Here is a 25,526-nt window from a genome sequence, read left to right as displayed (position 1 = left end):
GATTAAACAAAAATAAGTTTACAAAATATTAAAATTTTTTAAATGTTTATTTTAAAACTTTATGTTTTAAATATTTTAAACTACTATATTGTGAAATCAGGTACGATTTTGTTAATTTAAAAAAATTCAAGGTATGTAGAACCTAAGAAAGCTTTAAAAAATATAGTTGTGACTTTATTTTAAGTCCTTCTCTCAATTTTTCGTTTTTTTAAGTGTCTTATAAAATTAGCAATATATTTATGAATTTTTGAACTTTTAATTAAAATACCTGCTATGTATAACAAAATACTTAAGAATAGAATTTATTCTTTTAGGAATAGTTTGTTTGGTATTAATAATTAAGAATATTCTAACTAAGCAAACTTTGAAAGTTTTCTTGAGTTTTTTGAAAATAAAGTTTGTTATAAAAACTTTAAACAAAACTATAATTTTAAACTTAAAACTATACAACAATAGGGTCCATAAGAGCACACAAAAAACATTGTTTTAACACAGCTTATTTTTAAAATTATATCTATAATTAAAAAGCATTTAGTAAAAGCCACAAAGCAATAAGTTTTTTTTTTTTAGAAATGCAGCTAGTTACTAAAAGTGTTTTTTTTTTTGCTAATGAAAATTTTTTCGATATTTTAAAAAACATAGAAATTTTTTTTTTTCTGTAGTACTGTTTTTAGTTTTGTAACCGTTTTTTTAAAAATAAATAAATATTTTTTTATTAAAATATATAACTGAGCATTTAAGTCTACTATTCAAAGACTTTTAGATAAAACTAAAGTATCATTTTAATTTAAGTTATTGTAAAATAAGTTTCTTTTAAAATTTACTCGCACTAATTTTATTGGTCTTTTAGTTAAGTTAAGTGTTGTTTTTGAACTATATTTGTGTAAATTAAATTTGAAGCTAAATAAGTTTTGAACATAGTAACCTGTACTCGTTTTAAAATTATTTAATTTTAGTTACATTTCTTAATAGCTTATAAATTACATTTTACTAAAGAATGTTTTATTATAAACGTAATAATGTCAAACTCATTATTCAAGTATCCTAGTTTTTAATAGACTTGACCGTAAACAATAAATGGACAACTACATGCTGTGGCACCATCAGGTGCTCGAACAGCATCAAATTCAACAGCAAAATATCCACCAACAGACAAAAAACCCGACCAAAACTAAAAACAATTTTGCGAAAATATTCGAAGGCGCGAAAGGCGCAACTGAGTCATCTAGTGGAAGAAATTCGTCCAGTTTGTTGGTAGGTTGCGCTTTTTTTAAACAAAAATATTTTTATAAGAATATAGCATGCAATAAAAGTTTATTTTTATTTAGTTTAGAAGTTTTTCAAATAATTGTAATATTTCTTATTTAAAATCTAACAAATCTTTTAATGATAAATTGTTGAAATTTAAGATTTTATTCCACTTACATGTATTGAAATATTTCAGACAACTATTTTTTCAAACAAATCATTAAACATTTCTTTTTATACGAAATATTTCTAGGCTGCGGTAGGTTCAAACGTCTTTAACAAAAGTTTTCCGAGCCTGAACCAAATTGCCATTCCTCCTGCAAGCGACTTGGTGAAAAAGTCTTCGGAATCGCAAAATCATGAGCTTCCAAATATTCTTGACATTCGTTCCATTGTTAATAACCGAGTACCCACTACCAATCTTTCTACTACTACAAAACAAACGTTAGGCACTAGTAAGTAAAGGTAATAAAAGTATAAATCAAGAATTATGTTTATAAATTGTAAGAACTTTTTTAGATGTTTAACTTAAAAATGCATATTAAGCTGAAAGAAAAGTACTGTTTAATAATATAAAAATCTAACTATAAAAATATGATTATATTTTAAGTATTTTTACATTTCAAAAGCACTACTTATTCAGTTAAAAGTAATTGTGATGGATAAGCTGTTCTGAAGTTATTTAAAAGTTAACTTTGGATTAATACCGTTAGTTAAACTAACTTACTTATAAAACGTTTACAAAAGAAAACATCAAACTATAAGAAAAAGTTACCTAATTTTATCAACACTTTGAGTTGTAAACGGTATGACTAGTCCTTTCTTACAATGCTTTTTAATTAGGTATAAAGTTATTGTTTTATCTAGTTACGATACTAACCTAGGCCACAAAAAAAAACGTTTTTCTGTACAATGGTCAAATGTACAAAAGAACTTGACTATTACTAAAAAACTAAGCATAGTCATTGACTTTGTTTATATTTATAAACTTCCTCTCAAGGTGGCTACCGAATGCAAGACGCGCAACAGACGTCATTCATGACGAACGAAATCAATACGTCATCAAAGCATCACAACATGAGCAAGTTCATCGAGCAAGCGGCAGCTGCATCAGGCGTTCCGATGACGTCATCAACCCCTCTGCCTACGTCATCATCGCAAAATTCGCTCTCTTTGCCAACCCTCAACTTCGGTGCTTCCCCGAATGTGCCGTCTTCGACTTTCAAGCAGAACTACAGAGCGTCTCAGCTGCCTCTTCCAAAAGATGCTGTTCCTTGCACCCATGTTGTTCCCAGTCAAGCAACTTCCGTTCCTTCTGTTGCAGTTCAGACGCAACTTGTAGAGCAGCACAATGGTTAGAATGCTTGTGAAGAAATTGTTTCTAAAGTCTATTTACTAAATGGGTTAAATCACTATAGTCAAAATAAAATTTACACAAAAAATCAAACAAAATCACGTTTAAAAAAATTACAATTGAAAAACTCTGTTGACAATGATTTTATTTTTTTTATAATCAACGACTAAATGACAGCATCTGTAAGATTTGGTGCAAAAGTTCACTCCAAGTCTTGCAAAACTAATGAAAACTTGTCTATGCTTGAGCAGGAAAAAACAAATGGAAATCAGAACATCCCAAGCTTATTTGACAAAGGCTAGTTGGTATAAATTTTTACTATAATATTAAATAGCCTAATATTTGTTTATTTTCATTGCAGAAGGCAGTCTTGGTTTCGTTTCAGGTAGTTTCTCTAACTTAACTCAATTTTCTGGTCTCACGAATAATATGAAAAAAGTTGCAAACTTAGCATATTTGTAAGTTTTGGTTTTTATATGACTTATACATGTTTAATAAGAATATTTAAAAAACTACAAAAAAAAAGGACTTTAGTTTTTACTAACTACCATATTTATTTGACTATACTTTTATTTCATGTCAATATTAAAGTAAACTTTTCTTGTTTTATTTTCATATTTTATGACAGTTGTTTTTAACTGTACTTTAATTTTAAACACAAACTTTTCCTAATTTATTTTTACCGTTGAAACTTAAACCTAACTAACTTAGCATAATTTTTTATTTTTAGTATACTTTGCTGAGAATCACAAATTATGAAAAGATTAAAACACTACTAAAATAAGTTTATTTCACTTTTTGTAGTGTACTGTAATCAACATTAATAATTTAAGTTACAGTTTATTGTATATCAAATTAAAAAAGTAATCGTAGTTAAATAATTTATTTTCTTTTTTAGGTGTCATATTTGCGACAAAGCTTTTTTGAAGCAACAAGTGCTACAGCAGCATTACCAGGTCAGCCACGGGCAACCCGCTCCTACCAACGTCACAATACAAGAAAGGGAAGTATACGATACCATGTCGCCCGGCATCAGCTCTGAACCCGGCAGAAACCAGCTTGGAGTGTCCGACACGTCACATCATGCCTTGCAAGGCAGCTACAGCTTAGATTTTCAAAACAAGCAGCAAAGTAGCGGGAAGGAAAAATCTAGCAAACAAATAACCTTAACTCAAGTTGGTAAAACTATTAAAACTTTAAAAACATTCAAGTGGCCATAAAATATTTTGATTTCAACTAGACATATTACAAACAGCATTTTATTTGTTTTTCAACTCCTTTAGTTTTTTCAGATTTTAAATCCTTAAGTTTTGTGATAAACAAGATCTCTAAAAAACTTTAATTACATCTTGTATATGCTTTTTAAGGATAATAGTTATTATAATTACGTTAATGTTATTTAACTTTTCAGAAGTATATAGTCAACTACTAAAAGAAGTTTAGAACTATTTTAACAATAAGAAATATAAAGTTAATATTACTTAGACTGTTTTAACTGAACACATATATTGTTTTTTAGTTTAAAAAGTATATCAGGGGTAGGCAAACTGCGGCCAGCGGGCTACATGCGGCTTGTGAAGGGTAAAAATTCGGCTCGCTGGAAAGTTTTTATTTTAAAAGGAATGCGACCATTAAATGATAAAACCTGCGGCCCGCGAACATATAAATTCGACCTGCGGCAAAAATTTTGGAAACTTCACTAGATGCTCTGGGATTTGAAATGAAGAAAATAGACATATTTCGGGTCTGTAACGAAGATTAAAAACTAAAAATACAGCTGTAACCTGCACGTATTTTTGTTTTCGATATTTTGCCCGCGACCACTAAATGTCTGCTGACCCTTGGAGTCATAAACGAATCAATACAAATACATTTAACAAGTTTTAAATGACATTTTTATTATTCTACGCAAAATTTTCTATTCAACTTTTTGTTTACGACCAAGCTTACACTGTTTATCTCAATACAGACTTAAAAAGTAAAACAATTTAAAGTCGAAGTCTTGATTTAGAACTACTTGTTTTATATGTTGTAAGTATTAGAAGAGAATTTAAAACTAAGGTAGAGGAAAAACTTTAATCTACTTTTTTTAGAAAAAACAGTTTCGATGTGAAGATTGTGGAACATGCTTTACTCGCAAATCTAGTTTGACAAAACACATCAGAGAAGTACATCACAAAGAAAAACACAACAAAAAAGTTGTAATACAAAATAATTCTGACTCAAGAGAGTTGAGTTCACAACAAAAAGTTTTCCTTTTCAATAATTATATCTAATAGTATTATTTTTGATAAATAGACCAAATATTTACAAATAACTTTTACAGATGTACTGTGGAAATGGATATAATAGCTTACAAAGTAAGATGTTTTCTTTGGTCTTTTGACAAATATTAAAATCCTTATATAGATTATTTTGAATAAAAAACAAATTTCCTTAGTTTTAATGACTTTTTTTTTAAATAATTTGAAAGAATGCCTCATTTTTTTGATATAGGCTATATTTTAAGTTAAATTTTATTCTTTGAAACATAAACTCTTTCTTATATAAACAAATTAACCAGTAGTTATTTCGGCCATCATCAACAGAGTTGAGATGTTTTGCACCATCAATAATAATTAATGAATTTACCGCAAGATCAACAACAACTGCATCCGAGACAGTACGAAGTATAGAAGCGACCGTTTCGGTAAAAGGGTAAAGTTGAAAAATTTGAAAAAAAAACGCGACTACGCCTGCCTAATGAGGAGAAACCGGTCGTAGGTTGTCTCGGATGCTGTTGTTGTTAATTTTTCGGTAAAGTTCATTAATTAAAAAAAAAAAATTAAACATATAAGTTACTAAGAAAAGTTTCGTCGTATAATTTAATCAACTATTGTTATATAACTATCAATTGTATATATAACTTGATCTAGCTGATGTAAAAAGTATCAGTTTTGTGCTTAAAACTGCATAACTTATTAGGGTTTATCAGCATAACTAGCATAGGTATAGAAGTATTAGTATATTTTTATTAGTGTTATTTAAGAATTTAAATTCAGTTGTTAGTTTTTTTTTTGAGTATAACTTTTTGCTTTTTTCATTGTAAATTAGTAAAAATTATACAGCAAGCAACAACACTGCTACGTCAGAAGTATTCCATCAGCAGCAAAACAGCGGCATACATTCCAATAATCAAAGAAACATTTGCTCGTCAACTTTGGTTCAGATGAACACCGGTACTCTTTATCAGAACCAAACAAACAGCTTAACCAAAAACGCCAGCCAGAAAAGTGTTATTATAAACCAATCGGCAAGCAACAGTTATGAGTTGATTCACACCAACACGTTCCAAACTCCAGTGCAAACGTTTTCGGGATTTTTACAATGCTTTCAGTGTCAAGGTCACTATACGTCACAAGCATTATTAACAGTTAGTTTTTTTTATAGTTTGATAAACTCTTATCTAAATGTTTAATTTTGAAACAGAGTCACATGTTGAGAGATCACCAGCTTCCTTATTGGTGTACGGTTTGTAACAAAGGTTTTGCCAGCCCTAACCAGCTAGTAGTAAGTTTTTAAAACTTACTCTTATCTACATTTCAAGTAAAAATAAAAACTCGCTATTTTTCTAATATTTGCAGAATCATCTGAATGAAATACATATTGGAGTTCACCAGCAAGCTGCTCCGACACAACTTCAGACATACCAAGTTGCAAGTCTTCCAAAGCAAAACAAAACGCAAGATGAAGCTTTTAAAGCTCAATTGCCCGTTGCTCAAACTACTAAAGGATTAGCTCAAGGAAATGTTAGTCAACCTCATAAAAGCGCCCAATTAAACTCTGTTCTTTTGCCGGTCCAAAACCAAAGACCGTTGAATAATACAATTATTTTAGAAAGACCTCCGTCAGATACGAATAGAATTACTACGCCGGCAGGTTTAAATTTTGAAATAAACCAGCTACCCAATCAAAGTTTAGGAAATGACCAAACATGCAGTCAACAGCAAGGAAAACAGAAGACAGCTCTTAAACAAACAACGTGTGAAAAAAATTTGAATAATCTCAATCAAGCTGCGAAAACAACAGATTCAAACAGTTATCAGTTCCTCCAGACTTCTTCTTCTGCTACAGCGAGTAGACGAGAGCCCGTTTTGGCTTCAAACAATGAGCTTCAGCAACAGACATTTCTGGATGTGGAAAACTATCGCCTTTATAACAGCATGCCAGATAGCTGCTACAACTCTCTAAACATGTCTACTGCTGGTCAGCACAAGGTTTAATGCCTATAGTTGCACATAAATTTTAAAAAATTAACCTTATAAAAATAAAATTAGTTATGTTTTTTTATTTGATACTTATTGATTAATAAAAGCCTCAACTATTTAAAGGCATTGCTTTTTGTCTATTACTTAAAAACATTACACCTACTAATTTAATTTAGCGTATTTATGTAGTTTTAGAATTAAGTAGGTTTAGTTTTCCATATTTTAACTTTAAGGGAGCTTATTAAACAGCATCACATACTTTTATTTTTTATTTTTGAAACCAAATAACTTATAAGCGATTCATAAAAACTTATTGATATGTTTAAAAGATTTTTTTTTTCAAATATCCTTTAATAAAACTACCAGTAATTCAATCATTTTTTTTACAACTACTTTTAGAGCTTAAACCAGTTAGTAATTTTCCATAATAGTTTTAGTAAATATTGAAAAAAAAATATTTTTGTTACAGCACTAAATGTTTTGGTTTTTTTAACTATTTAAAGTCATACAGTAACAATGTTTTACTAAATATTAATGTAAACAGTCTAAGGATAGAACTAATTAAATAAACATGACGCTTTTTGTTCTTATAAATAACTACTTTTAAAGATTTACTCAATATATAATCGAAATTAGTAACTATATACTTTTTTTTACAGAGTATAAGACTTTCAAAATAAGTAAAAGTAAGATTTAATTAATAACTCTAACTAGAGTGCAATTTCAGGAACAACAAGTTTTAAACGTAGCTTGTCCTGACAAACACCCAAATGAACAAGTTAATTTCAACGGCACAACGAACAACGCTTCCGAAATAATAAACCCAGCCCAGGTTTTACTTGACAGCGACCAGTTTTCAAACTTGGTCAACGGCAGGCCCATAGCCAGCGTTCCGCCGCCCCCAAACAGTGAAAGGCCCCACACATGCAAGTGGTGCGGAAAGTCCTTTAAAACCATAACACATATGAAGCAGCACGTTGCATGTGTCCATGAGAAGAAGAAGATACACAAATGTCCACACTGCGGAAAAATGTTTGCCAGAACGAGTGATTTAAATAGGTTAGAATGATTTAAGATATGTTTGTTGTAAAACTATGATAGAACTATAATTTATACAGTTTTCACCCTTGTTTATTAAGCTTTTTCCTTAATCGTAGAATATATAATAATTTGTAAATGTGTTGCAACATTATCAGTTTTAAGTTTGGTAAGAAGTAAACAAAACATGTCATACTTAAATTATTATAGCTATAGCATTTACTGAACTTAGTTACATTAACTATCTCTTCAAATTTACTAACTCGAACAAAATAGTTATTTTATTGTTTAAAGAAGCTTATTTTTTCTTGTCTGAAAAAGCAAAAAAAAAATTAATTTTGCAAGCATCATTCTAGGTGATTTATTTTAACTAAAACAAAAGTTACAATTAAAAGTGAAGTATTTTTGATAAAAGTCAAACATAAAAGCGTTTTAATTATATTCATAAAGAATATATAACTCTTAATACTATTTTTACATAAACACTAAAATTATATCTTATTTAGAAAACATATAGGAATTATAGTGAAACTGGTTATGAAACTTTTTATTTATACTTGTTAGAAAGTTTTTATCCTCAATTAAGTGTAAAACGCAAAAAATATTTATAATATTTATAAAATTAGTCTTAATTGTAAGGTGAAGAAAATATAAAGAGTTAAATTCTACGGGACATATTGTTTATTAATAACATACTCGCTTCGTTTAATGCAGAAATATTTGCCAGTTTATTAAACTTAGAAAATTGAATGGATTGGAAAATGTTTTCATCGTACATCAAAGCATAAATAGTATTGTACTGTGTAACATTGTTGTCTTAGACGACTTATTTTGTTCCAGGCATGTCCGGAACCTCCACGAAAAGAAAAGAACAGGTGGCAAGCGAAAATCGAACTTAGTCAACGTCCACCCCGTTACGGAAGAGAAGAAAAAGTATCAGTGCCCCCAGTGCGACGAAGTGTTTGATGACGTCAAGAAGATGAAACGTCATCACGTGTCGACTCACCTCAACAATGTCCCCGTCTTTAAGTGTGCCGAATGTTGCGTGAGTTTCATTTATTTTTTTTTTTTTGTTAGAGAAAATTTTGGCATAAATATAATTCTTTTAAATTAAATTTTGGTTTTTAATTTTTCAACTAAAAATATTAGAAAATTTTGTAGTAACTAAGCAAGTTTTGTATTTATACTTTTAATATTCAATTACAGTAGTTTTTAAAGTGCTGTTAAATTAGCTAATAAAACTTATGATTTTTTGTTCACTAACTAAATTACTAAACTTTGATTTTATAGAGTTGACTTTCGCCTAATGATAACTACAGCCTTCAATCTATTATTAAATTCAAGATATTCAAAATCTTAACAAGTATTCATGTGTAACTAGAATTAGTTGATAGTGTTATAAACTGAATATACGAACTTTTTGTTCTTAAAAAGTCTATACTAGTTAAATTAACTTAACAGCACAAACCTGTGTTACACCTACGTAACTATATTTTTCACCATCGCCTCTTTATAAAAAAAAACAACAGCAGCTTGTTGTACCAAAAAATTATAGCTAGAAACAATTTATAGCTTTTCTACAGCTTTACAAAATAAAAAATACTACCATTCATCAGTTAAAACAACATAAATATGGTTTAAGTTATTCCAAAAGTTTAAACTGCACTTACGCTGTGACTGCAAACATGCTTCGCTTCATACACATGCAAACCATAAACGTTTAGAAACAAACAACCTGAAATAAAACCAACAGACCGGATTCGGTAGCGAGCAGGAGTTCAACACGCACGTCTGCTTCGAGTTGGAGCGCCCCCACGTGTGCGAAATGTGCGACAAGCGGTTCGAATCCGAGACGCGACTTGAGCGACACTACAAATCGTCCCATTCAGGACGCAACTCACAAAAGGTTAGATACGAATTTTTTCAGTGTGTATTTTTGTGTAGTTGAAAAAAGCTATTCTAGAAATTTTACTTAGTTTTGCGACCGAAGTAATAGTCGATCACAACAGTGATTAGTTGTTTGATCCTTTTTTTTTTCGGTTGAAAAATCTAAAACTTATTGGATCGCCAGTTAAGAAATGAAGTTTCAAATAATATGTTTTACTAATGCTGTTTATAGAGTAAAATAAAAAGTTTGTAATTTATTTATTAAAACAAGAGCTGCACATATGAAATTAATTTGGAAGTTTAAAGAAGTTACAAACACTTTAAAAATTTCCTAAAAGTAACTGCAACATTGAAAGATGTCAGCACTGTAGAAATAATACTACATTAATTAACTTTGTTTATGATTGATTAACTTTATTAATATTTTATTAAACATTCCAAATACTTTTTATAAACTATTAAGTTGTTTTTCAACTAAAATTTAATAAAAAATTATCAAAAGAACTAGAATTGAAATTTAGTAAAAAGCTAAAATATTTTAATCAATGTAAAATTTTGGTCTAATGTTATCAATAAATTATCGCGATCTTCAATATAACAAGACAATAAAATAAACTCTTTTATTATTGAAAAACATTTTTGACTAACACTTATCAAAATCTAAACTATCTAAAAGAATACAATTTAGCATATTTAGTTCAGAAAACAAATACTACGAAAATGTCTACGAAAATTTATTGATAACAAAGTTATTTATTACATAGATATTTTGTTATTAATCTGCTAATAAACCTATATTAAAATTTTTTTAGATCTATGTTTACTAGTTCTACAAACTAGTTCTATAGTAAACTGCAGTTTATTATTTTATTATACTTGAAAAGTCGTATTTTTTTGTTGCCACCGAATCCTGGTAGTAAACAAAATATTCGATTTGCACATTTTTATTTAAATATGCTCTTTACATTTCAGTAAATCGAGCAATCTTTTTTAGTTAAATCAAATAACTATGTAGAACTATGTTACACAAAATATACTTTTATACCATTATACGATATCAAATACAAAACTTTAAATAAATTCTACTAAGTTACTTAAACAAAATATTATAAAAACCTAATAAAGTTCTCAGTATTATGTTTTATAAACAACTATGGTGAATTTTTATAGCACTCATGCAACCGATGTGGGAAAATATTCAGGCGACCAATTGATCTGAAGAGACATACTGATGCAGTTCACTTGAAAGTTACTATTTTATTTGATTTCAACATTTTCTTAACTTGTTTATTAAACGTACTTAAATTTTATCTTTTGTTGTGTTAAATTATTTTTTAGTCACAAAAAAGAAAGTAAAAACTTAATTGTACAAAAGCAACTAATTTCGACTTCTTCAATTTTTTTTTTGTTCACCTTATGAAAACAACAAAAATAAAATAAATAAAACTAACATTACCACAGGAAAAACCGTTCAAATGCAAGCATTGCAGCAAGTCGTTCGGTTTGTTCGGAAACTTGAACAAGCACGTAAAAGCAGTGCACTTGCTGGAGAAGCCCCACCAGTGTGTGGAGTGTGGCAAGTGTTTCGCCCACGCCGGTGTGCTAAAGAGGCATTTGAGGTAGTTGTTGAATGTTGTGTAGAAAATTTTTTATGTTAACTAAAACACCCTTACGGTAGTGTGTATTATGTTTTGTTATGCATTTGACTTCAGTTAAAAACAGTTTGATTTGTTCCGTATATAGTTCTTTGTATTTTAATCGCTTTGTTTCTGTAGGAAGGCTAGCCAAGTTTAGTATAACAGAAAAAACTAAAAACAAGCTGGAATATACTAGTATAGTAGAACTATATAAATTATTTAAAAAACTATATGTCTAAGTTTATTATTAATAAGTTAGAAATAAAGTATATCATACCAAAAGCTTTTAGGATAAAAGTTTAAGGTATACTATATTTTCTCATTAAGTTTAAAAAAACTATTAGTGAGGTAATTTTTTTTTATGGTTAAAAATATAAAGTTATTGACTTATTGTTAGAAATACAAATATTCTTTTTGTTCTAGTGAACTTGATTTCATGAAAGTAGAATTGTGTTTAATATATAATCTATTTCAATCGTAGTAAAATATATCTCGTGCTTGACTCTTCAATTATTTACTAAATAATGAAAATAAAACTTTAAATCCAGCTTATGTAGTCAAAAGGTAATCAAAGTAAAAGTAATAATAATGAGAAAAGCTTAATTAACAATACATAAGTAGTTTTAATTACAATGAAACTTAGAATAAATAAATAAAACATAAGTAACAGTTTATAAAACTATTTATGAAAACAAAGAAACATTATAATCAAAATCTTTATGTTTACACAACTTAGGTTTAATAAAATACATATAGTTTCAAGCTTTATCAAATCAAAAGTGTTATAACATAATAATGTTAAACCTTTTCGTTTAATATTTTCAAATTTAAAATTTTTTTTGAATTTGAAAATTTATTTTTATTGTTTAGTAAACAACTGAAGAGTTAAGCACGAAATATGTTTTGTTATGTAAATTTGAGTTATGTGTATCTTTGAAATAAATTATTAAACAAAAAAAAAAAAATTATATATATAAACATGAAAAATATACTATGTTATACAAAGCTCATTATTTTACTTTACTACCATCTAGGTAAACAAGTACTCTTATTTAGATATATTTTGTTTTACTTTTAATAACAAATTTAGTTTAACTAATTGTAGTAAGATAAACCAATAATTTTTCTAAATAAAATACTAATAGCAATGTTTCAGAACATATTTGTATATTCATCAGTTAGAGACAAATAAGTCTAAAACAATTCCGTTTTATTACATTAAAGCCAACACTAAGTATGTTTTATTGTTTTATGCACAAATTTATGAGTAAATATTTTCAGGGATATTCATTTGTACGACAAACCGGGTAATAAAAAGAAGAAAAAGAAAAAACAAAACAATTCCGTAGTAACTTCAACACATCTATCTAACGTTACAGTGACTTCATTTCAGACAAATATGGTTTCTCAAAATCAGTTACCGCAAAACTTGATTCCAAACAGCAATCAAATAACTATACTTTAACGCTGCTTTTTAATAAAACATAAATAATACTAACTTGCTTCGTGTTATTTTTGTTATAAATAGCCATAAAACATATATTTTTTGATCGTAGAAATAAAAACTTTTAATTCAAACTAGAAACTATACCAAATATTGTATAAAATATAAGATTTCATCTATACTAAAAACTTTACGATTAACTTTTACCAAATATATGCGGTTTTAGAATATATGCAGTTTTTGTTTAAGTAGGAAATTACACTATTTAACAATTTTTTAAAGTATACTAACTATAAGTTTTATAGAACTTAAACGAATTTGTAAAGTATGAACTTATTCTTTGATTAAATATTTGTTTGTACATCCTTTGATAATTGATCTGATAAAAGGCTAAGCTACGTTCTAAAATCTAGTTTGTTTTTTAACTCCTTTCCAGTAATTTATAATGATTTCAAAGTTTATATTATAATGAGTTTTGATAACAAATTATAAGAAGGTTTAAATTTAGGAGAATATTTTATATTTTTTAGCCCTGATTTAATTAGCAGTTTCGTAATTTTGAAAAATCTTTAAAATTTCAATCATTAAAATTTTGAAATAAACTATTTATGTTAGATTTTTTAATTTAGTATGAAACTATTTAATTTTTTTTACCTTTTAAGTTTAAATGTTTAGTTGTTTTTAACTGATCACATGTATAAACTAAATTTTAACTTTTCATGTTTAAAAACTTTAAGTTTGGCAATTAAACTTGTATTTAATTACAAACTACTTATAACAAAAAAAAGTACCATAAACTTTGATTTACAGGAAGTTTATCAAACAATTTTTATATAATGAGCCTTATTTTTAGTTGAATAAAAAATTCATGCAAATATTATTTATTTTTAGGGATTTATTATACTTAGGATACGAATTTATTAAAAGTTTGAAGTCAAAATTTAAAATGAGTGAAAAGATAGTTTTCAATTAAATAAGTCGGTTTTGTTTTCTATTCGTTTGCACTACTGTAAAAAACCTATTGAAATCATAAACTTTATTCTCACATTTATAAAAAATGACTTTCGTTTTTGTTAAGAGGTTAAAAGTTTCTGATAGCTAAGATATAATTCTACAAAATAACATCAAATGGTTAAGAACAAAGTATGCTCCTACTTATGGTCTTAAGCAAAATTAAAGTTCTTTCTGCAAATAAAGTCGAAACATTGCCCGAAATGTTAAATAGGAACAAAAGACAATCAAAATAGTTAATAAAAAAGAATATAAAAAATATATTATTAAAAACTAGTAAACAGAAAACTTTTAAAGTTTATTATAACGAAGCTTGTTCCCACTAAATTATTTGAAAATTATGTTTACAGAATTAATGTAGTTTTTGTAACTAAAAATAATAATAATTTTTTGTTATCACTTAAAAAACCTCTTATTAAAGTAAAAATTTAATACAAATTTATCTATCTTGATACTAAAGTGTTATATGTTTTCATGTTCTCAAAAAACAATAGTCAAACATTTCTACATATAAAAGAAGAATAAATACAGTTTAACTAGTTTGTATACCAGTACTAATCACATAAACAACATCTATTTTCCATGACTTTTAAACATATTTTTTTAGTTTAAGGACTGGTAAGCTTAATGAACGGAACACCGTTTTCACAATAAAACTTAGAAACAATTAAATTGTATGTTATTAGAGTTATTAATAACAAAACATATACAATTTAATTTTTACTCCTAGCTCGAATAAAAATATGTAAGTTATAGCTAAAAAGTAATTTTTCAACTATTTTTTAAAACAAATGTATTGTTAAAAAAGTATCATAATTTCATTAACAAAACTGTTTGAAATGTTTAAATTTAAAAAGCATATTTACCAATGATAGTTGTTTAATTAAGTTAGGAGCAAAATAGTAAAAGTATAAGTTAAAGTACTATTGTAGGAAGGTAGTTACAAAGCTTTTTAGAATTAGAATTTAAGTATAACTTTTGCCATAAAATGTTATAAACTTTTGTCATTAACCCAAACTTAATGTTCACACTGAAAAGATCTGTTTACGGAAAACTACTGTTTCTATACATTGGAGTAAAGCTATTGAACCAACTGCACACAATTTTTTACAGAAAATTAACAAATACAAGCCTAATAATTTAGTGCACTAGCGATTGTCTAAAATTTTTGAAATTTAGTTTTATAAGATTTTATCTAAAAAAGCGCAAAATGTATGCTTAAGTTTTATCGCTTTTAAAAATGAACTATCAGAAATTGAAAAGTTATTACTAAAGAATCGATATCCACAAAATTGAAAAATAAAAATTCAAACAAAACCAAAAGATTAAAACGAAAAATGAAAAGTAGCCAAACATCGAAAGTTTCTTTAATTTCACAACAGCTTACGTAAGTTTTTTTAAATTACAACTCCAAAATCGTAAATCATCTATATATTAAAGACAAAACATTGCAAGTAAACTGGCCTGCACCAGCAAAAAAGTGTATGAATGCTTCAGCAACAAAAGAAAATGCTCGGAAATATTTAACGCAAATGTCATTTAAAGATACTTCGCAGATCAGAGTATTTCCTATATTGTAGAGAAATCAAGTTAATTGTAAGACAGATTGCAGACCAGTGTGGTACAGACAAAAACAGCGCAATACTCGACCACCTGTTTAATTGCACTCACTACCAAAACTCTGACAGGGTGTAAACTGTAAATTTTAAAGTTTTAAAACGATTTAAGAAGAGTGAAATCTACACTCTGGAACCATATTAACCGAAAAAGAAAGGCATAAGTTTAATACGCTAATAATATTAAATGGAAAAGCAAAGTTATTTACATTTTACTAATTAACATTATTTTACTCAAGATTGTTTACTACGTGTTTTTATTTGTATTTGTTTAAACTTTTGATTTAACATTTATACGTACTAATACTTTAAACTTATTTTTTAACTGTAATTTAACATTTTTATATTTTATTTTATGATTTAGTAAAGAAATAAATAATTATTACGAAAACGTTTGTCGAAATAATAAAAAGTATAAAAATATAAGTTTGTTTATTTTAAGTTGCAAGTAGTATATCAAAACTATTAATCAGTATTATTATAGTTATATTTATTAATTAAACAGCATTAAAATTGTCAAATTAAAATTGTAGTTATCATATTATAAGTGCTATTAGTTATAACAGTCAAGTCAATAATAAATAAATAAAAAAGTATTATTTTTGATGGAATACGTGGTGAATTGTAACAGATTTGGGAAAAGCAAGAAAGCTTTTACTAAAGTAGGTTTCCTTTACTAGGGAAGCTTTCTTAAAATTCCCTAAGACGAAAGTCTAAAACTGCTACATTGTTAAAATCATAATATTAACTATAAAACTTAATGTTTTGTATGTACAAAGAATCATACAAGCATTACATGCTGTAATATAATAATAACTACAGTGTTATGTTTTGTTTTATAAAAGAATTTGTTAAAATAAAAAAAGTATCTAAATCCAAAAAATGCTACCAAATTTAAAACTTATTTTGTTTGTGTTATTACAGTATAAAAGTTAGAAAAAAAAAAAGAATGTGAATCCTCACGACTAAGGTGATGGATTGATGTGGAGAAAGACCTTTCGGTCATCGAGCTGCGAACCATTTACTGTTTATGATATTGTTTGTTTATTTACTGATGAAAAAAAGCACTCAAAATAATTGGTCCTAGGACCTGGTGTACAAAAAGTCCTTTCAGTTATTGATTTGCACACCACTAGGATACAGTCTTGTCCGGACAGATCTTTGTTAAGATCAGGACAGATCTTTGTTAAGATCAGGACAGATCTTTGTGTTTTAATTAAACTGTTCAAAAGTTGTTTAAAAATATATTTTTTGTTGTTATGCACAACCAAGAGGTCTTTCTACTCACCAACCCATTGACCATAGTTGTGAGTGTTCACAATTTTCTTTCTTAAGATAGTTTATAAAGCTTAATGCATTTTTTGTAGTATAGTATGCTTTGTCAACATCTGATTGTGGGTTCAATCTGGTGGTTGTGACCACATGGCTGAATTGTAGCTGTGATATACTTTAAATTACCAAAGTAATAACAAAAGGACTAAAAAACACAACTGATGTGATAGAAAAAAATATCTAAAAAATCTAGTTTGAGATTTGATAAAAATATCCAAACTAGCTTGAATTTGAAAAAAAAAACATTTAAAATAGCTTAAGTGTTTTTCAACCCTGTTTTTGATAACAAATACAAGAATAAAGTTATTTTTAAGTTACTATGTGTACAGTACACATATATTTTAAAGTAACTCATATTTTTAAAACCTTGAGAAAACTATTGCTCTAGTTAAAGGTTTTACATTGGACCTTATCAAAAAATGTTACATCTTTAACTAAATATGTTATTTTTGTCTAAACTATTTAATCTTTATATATAATCAAAACTTTTCCTCCAGCAATTTTTAAACATTAATTTATGTAAAAATTAAGTTGAGCCATTTTTAAAATACTTTTTTTTTTGTAATTTTGAAGCTGATGCTAAATAATTTTTTTCTTAGTTGCTATATAGTTTATATACAATTCAAATAAATTTATAGATAGGAAGATATTTTAAAGGGTTGTATATTAATCTTACTAAACTTGTATAGGTAAATCTTAACTTATGTTTTATTATGGTAACAAAAATTTGAGTTTTAAAGTGTAGGACTACTATTTAAGTTATTTAAATTTTATGGAAAAATAAATCTACTTTCAATTATAACACTTTTGTTTAAAAAAGAGTCTTACAATGGAAAGGTTGTTAAGAGCAATTAATTCTCTGAGGTTATACTATGGACGTCCTACAATAACAAATGATAGTAAAGCTTTGTTAGTTATATATTTTTTATAATAAAAATAATAAATTTGTGTGTATATGAATATATGTATTTATTTATTTTGATGGCACGCTTAAGGCGTAGAAACTATAGTAAACAAATTAAAAGTTTTTTTTTTTTTTATTAATATAAACTTATATATTTATTATTTCTAACTTCCTACAGTGACAAAATTACGGAGGTAAAAGATCGCCAGAGTCACTGCTTACAAATATCTGATTTGATTAATAGTAATGTTCAACTAAAAACTTCAAACCAGTTTCCTGCTTTGTTATGTAAGAATACTTTACTTTTATGTTTATTTATTTACTTTTTACAAAGGTTATTTACATTTTAAAATAAGCAATAAAAACATTTACATTTTTTTTAATAAGGTGTGCTTTGGTTCAGATAAATATTTAAGATTTATTAGAAATAATCTTTTAAATGTTAAAACTATTTATTTTTAGCAATAATTTTTTATAAAAGATCCAAACAAAACAAGTTTGTTGGAGTATAATGACAGTAATTTAAATATTTTTTGAATTAATGATGTTTCTTTATGTTTTAAAGTAATATTATAGCTTTTTAAATATATACTATTGTACAATTCAAGGCCTGTTGGTGTAGGAATCCTAAAGAAGGCATTTCAAAACCTTCTGAGTTAAATGTTAAAAGATGAAAACCCAGTGGTCAACACACATACAAAAAACATAAATAATTTTTTTTTAATCTGAAACAGCACAAGCAATTGAAATATTGTTGAGAAGTTGTGCAGATGAAAACTCTGATGTGAGGTTGACAGCTAACGACTGCATCAACGTCATACTGACTTCTGTCAACACTCTGCACATACACAAAATACTTGTTGAGTTCTTCAAAGAAATAAAAAAGGTTTTTAGCTAAAATTTTGTTTCATAAGTAAAAATTATTCCATTACATTTTGCTTATCATTTGTTTGAAATATTTTAAGTTTTTATTTTTTGGTTGTAGCTTCGAACTAAAACATAAACTAGCTAATTCTGTTAGCTTCTTTAACATTATTAATTGTTTTAAATTATACTTGTCAATTAATAATAATTTACACAAGTAAAAAACAACTAATAGTTAAAGCAAAATTTATGGAATTAAAAAACCACTTAAAAATAAATACAGTCCAGTTTAATTTTACTACTTAAAAAGTAATGAAATACGTGTTGTTTTAGAACAATGAAATGAGAAGTGTTAAAGCAGCTTTAGAAAAGTTTTCACTTTTGTGCGGAAACATAAGACCAAGCAAGTGTCGGCCTTTTATTCTTGGCTTGGTACCATCGTTAGCAAAGATTGCTACCGAAAGTGAAAGTGATTCATTGCAAGAGAGTCTAGTTGTATCTATTAAGGTGATTACTACTTAAGCTGAATTAAATAGTTTAGCTAAAATAAAAATGTATTTTAAGTTAAAATAAATATAATTTAGAATTGCAGAGCTAAAAGTTAAATTTTTTGAATTTGTTCATTAAGTTACTTTTTATTTTAGTTGTAATGTCAATTGTGGTCAAGAAGAAACCAATAGTACAAGTTAAGTTATATATATATACTATTGGTATAAGTACTATCGTTTAAAGTTAAAAAATAAAATATGCATTAAGTACTTTGCATTGCTTATATGTTAGACTTCAATTTTGAACTTTTATGTAGTACTTATCATTGTTTAAAATTATTATTATGAAATAAATATTTTGATTACTTGTTATGATTCTTTTTTAAACAAATATGTTTTTTCATATTAATTGATTATTTAGTGTGTTTTTTTTTTCAAGTACTATAATACTTTTTCCAGTTTTGTTTTAAAATTTTTAGTTTTTTTATTAAGGGTATTTATTGTTAACAAGTAATAAAGAACAGGTTATAGTTTCAATTTAATATTTTTTTAGTATACCAAAAAGCTATTAGTTTTGAAATTTACCAATGTTTTATCTTAATTTAATTGCATTTAATAGAAAATCTTTAATGTTTTGAAAACCTTTGTCAATGAAAACGAACTGAGAATTTTGGTAGTTGGTTTCTTGAAAAATCTGTCAGATCCAAAATCCCAAGTGAAAAGAAGATGTGCAGGAATGTGTCTTAACTATATTTTGTCCTGTTACTCACTTGAATTTTTAATATCACACCTACATTCAATTAAAGGTTTGTAAAAAATACTTTAGTTAATTTACTCATTAAGTAATATTAGTTTGTGTTTCAATTTAAGTTCTTTTAAGACAAAAGTAGTTGTAAAATAACAGTATCATAACTATTTTTAAATAAAACTAGTTTATTATATTTTAATTTGAAAACATACCAATAAAATCAAAACAAAACAAGAAAAAGTATGCTGCAATCATATTTTTCATATTAAATATGGGTTTAAATTTGATGTATTGCATATGTTATACCTTTTTTTTTTGTTTCTAGTGTTTAGTTTTTTATACTTTTGATCATTTAATTTTTTTTTATATCAGTACTTATAATTAATGTGTATATTTTGTATAATAAATGTTGTTCACTATCATTAATTTAATACATAGCTAAGGTTTCTTAACAATAGGTAGCCTTACATCTCTTTTACTGTACTTTTAAGAAAACTTTAAGATATGTTTTTTACAATAATAAATAGCTCATTAGTTTAGGTTTTTCCATCTTATAAGGTACCACATTGTAAACATGTAGTTTATTTATGGGGTAAAAGGTTAATAAGGATAGAAGAAATTTTAGATTGTTATACAAAATAAAAGAAACTTTTTTTTTTACAAACTTATAACATAATGATATATGCACACAAGAAAAGCTAGACTAAAACTACAATAACAATATAAATGAACACAAATATACATTTCAATAAAAGCACGTACTTAATCCTTAAGAATGGACTACATTTTAAATTTATAAAACTATGAAAAACACAAGACCTGTTTGCCGAATGCACATATTTGAAAAACATTGTCTATTTTATAGAAATCAGAGAACATTTCCCTTTTCCTACTTACTGACTTATTTATTATTTCAAACTTGTATCCGTTTACGAAACATTAAAGACGCATATAAAAATGTAGACAAAACACATGATTTTTACTACTGTCTAAAATAAAATGCAATTTTCTTTTACATATTTCCCCTATTAATTTTTTTATTTTAAACTTATAGAGTTAGCGTAGCATATGTGCTACATGGTAAATAACCAAAAACTACTCAGAAGCTAATCTATAAGTGTATGTCACTATGTAGTGGTTTGTAAAGATCTTGGACAAATCTCACTCATATAATAAAGTCTCAACCGTTTTTAATGTTTTTTGCAAGCTTTTATTTATAAATAAAATTACATAATTAGACAAGTTATCAAAGTAATAATTTTTTAGTATGACTCTTGGACACATAAAAATACAAGTACTTTCAGTATTTTTTTACAACATTTTAAATTATCTTGTTGATATATGCTATCTATAAAGGTATAAAAATTACTTTCAGATTACTGTTTTTCATTTATGTTACAAAATGATCCTATTAAGTTTTATTTTGTTGTATGATTATTATTCAGTTTTAGCTTTTATCAGGGTTACCAAAAAACCTGGAATTCAGGAAAAACCTAGAACTTGACAATTTAGGCAAAAAAAAAGGAATTTGAGGATTTTTTTTTGCATGTAAAGTAAAAAAAGTTCGACTAGACTCAAAAAATTTGTCACAAAGATTAGTATTTTTGTATCATTATCACCATTTTGTACCCTGCTTTAAAAATTTGTGTATCTACATGAATATAACCCTATTGTACTAAGTTGAGAGAGAGTATTAACTAAATTACATCCTTTGCTTTTATAGACATCATGTTGCAAAGGATGTCGAACAGATCAGCGACTATTGGCTGCTTGCAAGCTTTCAGACAACTCATTCCTGTGCTGAGAAGCAAATTTGACGAAAATAATAGCTCAATTGATCATGAAGTTTCTATGGTGCGTTTGCAACATTAATCCTAGTTTATAACATGGTATATAAATGTTTCATACGTTAAAAGTATGATAGTAGTATTTTTTTATTAGTATAATTACGTGTAGAATGTATTAAATAAAATAAATTGTTTATTTGCACAACTTTAATTTTTTGTCCTGAAGATTTTTTTGCTTGCCTTGCATTGTACAATGAATTCTGATCAAACAATTGTGATATCTGCACTTGAGTTAATAGAACAAATTTTCGTTTCTGGTTTATCTTACATGATTAGTAAGAAAAGTTTACATCAACAGTACAAGTCCTGTTAGTTTTATAAAGTTTAATGAATTTAAAATTGTATAACACGTTTTTTTTTTGTAAAATTTTAGTCATGTTTTTAAAATGGTCAGAGATTAATTAACTAGTTTGACTAGTTAAAATGAAACTGATCACTTTTTTTTTTTTTACTTTTCTTAATTGATTGACTTTTAGCAAAAACAAAAACATTTTTAGAAATACTTTTTAGCTGTTTTTGATAAATTATGTAAATATTAAATTTTCACAGATTTTTGCTTAAAAAAAGAAATTTAAATTGTTTACATAAATATATCAAGCAGTAATAAAGTTATTATTTTTAACAAAGTTTTTTAAAGTATCACATAAAACCAATACAATTGTATATTGAACAAATTTTCTTTGAAAACTTTGACGTTTTTTGACAAACTATTAAACAAATGTTAAAGTGAAAAGCTGGTATGCATCAAAATTGTTGCTGACATAAAGTGTTTTCTGAACAAAATAATAACTTTTCTTCTTTTTATTATATGAATTTTATTTGAGCATTATAGTATTTCAGATAGTCTGATCTTTGAATGAGTAGTAAAGTAAGCGAAACTTGAATTTTTCAGGCTTGCCACAAAACCTGAATCCTTGAAGAACCTGGAGTTTGAGAAATATTATTTTAAAAAACTTGGAATTTCAAACAAAACTCACTTGAAAACCTGGAATTTTAAGCAATGTTTACATGTTAAATAGTAAAATTTTAATTTGACATGAAATATATATCATATAGGCAAAAAAAAAAACTGTCATCATCAACAATTTTTGTTATTCAAAGACACATTCAAAAGAGCTTTAAAGCTTTTTTTCAATGTTGTCATACTACTTAACACAGTTTTTAACCTTAAACTTAGCTTTAAGCTAAAGATAGACCCAGAAACGTGTACTTTCAAAAACCCAGGAGAAATTTCTCAAAAACTAGTGGCAACCCTGGTTTTTAAATATTGTCTTTAAATTTAGAACAAGCGCTTCATAAAATAAGTAAATAAATTAGACTTTTACCTGTATTTTTTGATAGTTTCTGTAACAGTCATTTCGAGTATTTCTTTGTATTTGTTAATTACAAGCAACTTAGTTTCTTTTTAAGCTTGTATGTAACTTAATTTTTAAACACTATATAAAAATTACAACAGGCTTGAGCAGTTTTTATAAAGAAGAAAAATCAGAAAAAGCAGTTGATAAAAAAACTGTAGATGAAGAAGTAAGAGAGTGTTTAGATGAAATTATTGAAAAAATTGTTGTGCTGAAACAAGAAGAGAGTAGTGATTCAGTTTCGATTCACAGCAATGTTTCGATTGATTCAAGCAATAGAGGAAAGAATAGTTTATCTAAAAGTCAAAATTTGAATTTTAAAATGTTTCTTGAAAGCAAGGATCAAGATTGTATTTTGAAAATGCTCGCTAAGCTGTTTTGCCAAAAGTAAGTTAGACTTTTATTTAACGTTTTAGATTAACATTTTATAATAATATGTTGCTTATTTTAACTACAGGTTTTTATTGACTACAACTAAAGACAAAATGGTACCCAGTTCACAGGTTATTTCATAATAAAATCTATGGTAAAATCGTATTTCTTTTGTCAGTTAAAGTCGTTTATAAAACAAAAAAAAAGTTAGAAAAATATTTTACAGCTACTTTTAATGAAAATGAAGTAACTTTTTGTACATGTAGTAAACTTTTAATGGTTAAATTTCTGAACTAAGATACTTTAAAGTTTTTTAAAACTTCTATTATTTTTAACTATAAAAAAAGGATTTTTTTCACAAATGCTTAACAAATAGTTTTCACAGTTATTTTTTATTTATCAAAACAGGTACGTGTCAGCACAAAAAGTCTAGCTCTGAACTGCTTAGAACAAATAATAAAGATAAAGCCACAATATTTGTATTTGGAACTTTATAAGGTCTATTTTCTTGTACAACTATATTTTTTTACGCATTTAAAGCAACCAATTGTTTTTTAATTAAAGTGTGGGTAAAAAGTACTGCAAGGAAAATGACTACAGTAATAGTTATCAAACCATTATTCAATACTTTTAGTAAAAAAATTATTTGAAAGTAATTAAAGTTACTATATTTAATTAGTGTTAGGAGCTGACCTTATTTAAATGAATGCTTTAATTGTATTTCATACAAAAATAGTTCATAATAAATACTACCTTATACTTATAAGACTAAAATTGATATTAAAATAACATAAGCGATTAAGTAAAACTTAATTTTTCTGTTTATGATTTTTTAGATGTTTTTCTTATAAATTACTATAAGCTAGTTTTAAATGAAAAACTTTAACTAGGATGTTCAAGGCGTTAAGGGTAAGGAAATAGTGATTAGTGATGTCAAAGTGTACTGGGAACATGTTGACCCCAAATTGAGAGGATCTGTTGTCAAGTTGTTTGCTTCTCATATGAAGTCTTCATTCAAAAACAAGTTTTTTAAGTTTTATTACAATCTTTTTTGGTTGTATTTGCCTTTTTTTTTTTGTGTACATGCATTCAGTTTTAAGTTGTAAATTTTAGTTTTCACTTTAGTTTTAGTATATTAATACAAATAACATTTCAGTAAGGTTCTTAAATTTTTATTAAAGTAAATTTAAATATAATGCCTGCTACCATTACATATTCATGCACTAAAAGTTGCATTCGATAAGTTGTTTTATACCAGTAAAATATTATTTAAAGTCAAAATTTTGCTTTTTTTAACTAGTTCTATTTAAGACTTAGTAAACTATACAAAAAGTTTTATATTATTTGAACAAAAAGCACAAAATACTCTTCATATAGAGTTTAACAAAAAGTTTAAAGTTAAAATTTTCACTACTATTTAGTATACAACTTGCAGGGAAACTTCAGTTGACGTGCAAGGAACAATAGACCTGATAAGAAAAGCAATAAGAGACGAATCGACCACCACTAACAGAAGCGCTTGTTCGGCAGTTTGCGACTGTCTGCATATACTCCTTGATTCTAAATATTTCAAACAAGGTCTCAGTAGTTTTACAAATAAAGACTTATAAATATTAGATAGAAGAAAATAGTCGAAACAACAATTTTTTGCTTTCTTAATGTTAAATTTAGTGTTTTCAAGTGTTTCACACCACACTACCATATTAAAATTGTTGTTTTTAAGACATTTTTGAAATTACTAAGTTTTTTTAATTCAAATTGTTTTTCGATCAAACTTAATAAATTTTTAATAATTCTAATGAATGATAATTTATATTTACTGTAGTTTGTAACTAAAACATTTATTTAAAGCACAATTTAAATTTAAATTTATTTTAGAGCCTTAAAATTATCTATAGTAAAGTACTCATATTTATAAAAATATTATTAATAAGACAAAAAATATTGAAGTTGAACATTAAACAATTTTTCAGGCAATCTTCTATTATATGAGTTGTTACAGCTTTTAGTGACAACAAACTACTGGCTTCTGGTGGTGGACATTCTCGATTGCATTTCACAAATAAATTTTAGAAACCTTAGCCTTTTTGAAATTCATAATAACCAAGTTAGTTTTTTTTTTATTAAAGCTCAA

The 25,526-nt window shown here is 26.5% G+C and overlaps 2 protein-coding genes across 6 annotated transcripts in view; both read left to right on the top strand.

The window, feature by feature from the left end:
* Positions 1–1,065: 1,065 nt before the first annotated feature.
* Positions 1,066–12,903, top strand: LOC145831471 (uncharacterized). 2 transcript variants are annotated; one of them, XM_082938740.1, is made up of 17 exons: positions 1,066–1,254; positions 1,502–1,703; positions 2,249–2,602; positions 2,780–2,899; positions 2,964–3,060; positions 3,501–3,777; positions 4,696–4,851; positions 4,929–4,962; positions 5,710–6,014; positions 6,071–6,151; positions 6,226–6,858; positions 7,577–7,908; positions 8,728–8,932; positions 9,641–9,793; positions 10,945–11,022; positions 11,236–11,393; positions 12,693–12,903. In XM_082938740.1, the coding sequence occupies exons 1-17, from the start codon at positions 1,078–1,080 to the stop codon at positions 12,874–12,876; spliced, it is 3,546 nt and encodes a 1,181-aa protein (XP_082794866.1). In that variant the 5' UTR covers positions 1,066–1,077; the 3' UTR covers positions 12,877–12,903. The 2 variants fall into 2 exon arrangements, with proteins under 2 accessions (XP_082794866.1, XP_082794867.1); XM_082938741.1 differs by lacking the exon at positions 1,066–1,254 and having other exon boundaries at positions 1,624–1,713.
* A 4,659-nt stretch (positions 12,904–17,562) lies between these two features.
* Positions 17,563–25,526, top strand: part of LOC145831221 (huntingtin-like) — a 39,371-nt gene continuing 31,407 nt past the window's right edge. For all 4 annotated transcript variants that reach the window (XM_082938368.1, XM_082938369.1, XM_082938366.1 and 1 more), the window contains exons 1-13: positions 17,563–17,723; positions 17,897–18,006; positions 18,453–18,604; positions 18,916–19,089; positions 19,690–19,876; positions 21,542–21,672; positions 21,832–21,973; positions 23,122–23,407; positions 23,478–23,523; positions 23,801–23,890; positions 24,283–24,416; positions 24,828–24,970; positions 25,366–25,499. In XM_082938368.1, the coding sequence (XP_082794494.1) occupies positions 17,644–17,723; positions 17,897–18,006; positions 18,453–18,604; positions 18,916–19,089; positions 19,690–19,876; positions 21,542–21,672; positions 21,832–21,973; positions 23,122–23,407; positions 23,478–23,523; positions 23,801–23,890; positions 24,283–24,416; positions 24,828–24,970; positions 25,366–25,499 (1,809 nt within the window). In that variant the 5' untranslated portion in view covers positions 17,563–17,643. The remainder of the gene's footprint in view (positions 17,724–17,896; positions 18,007–18,452; positions 18,605–18,915; positions 19,090–19,689; positions 19,877–21,541; positions 21,673–21,831; positions 21,974–23,121; positions 23,408–23,477; positions 23,524–23,800; positions 23,891–24,282; positions 24,417–24,827; positions 24,971–25,365; positions 25,500–25,526) is intronic.

The sequence above is a fragment of the Thalia democratica genome, chromosome 3 (assembly GCF_965202585.1).
Source record: "Thalia democratica chromosome 3, ktThaDemo2.hap1.1, whole genome shotgun sequence".
Taxonomy (NCBI): Eukaryota; Metazoa; Chordata; class Thaliacea; order Salpida; family Salpidae; genus Thalia; species Thalia democratica.
The sequence above is the reverse complement of the archived record's forward strand: the minus strand, read 5'-3'. Positions and strand labels throughout refer to the sequence as shown.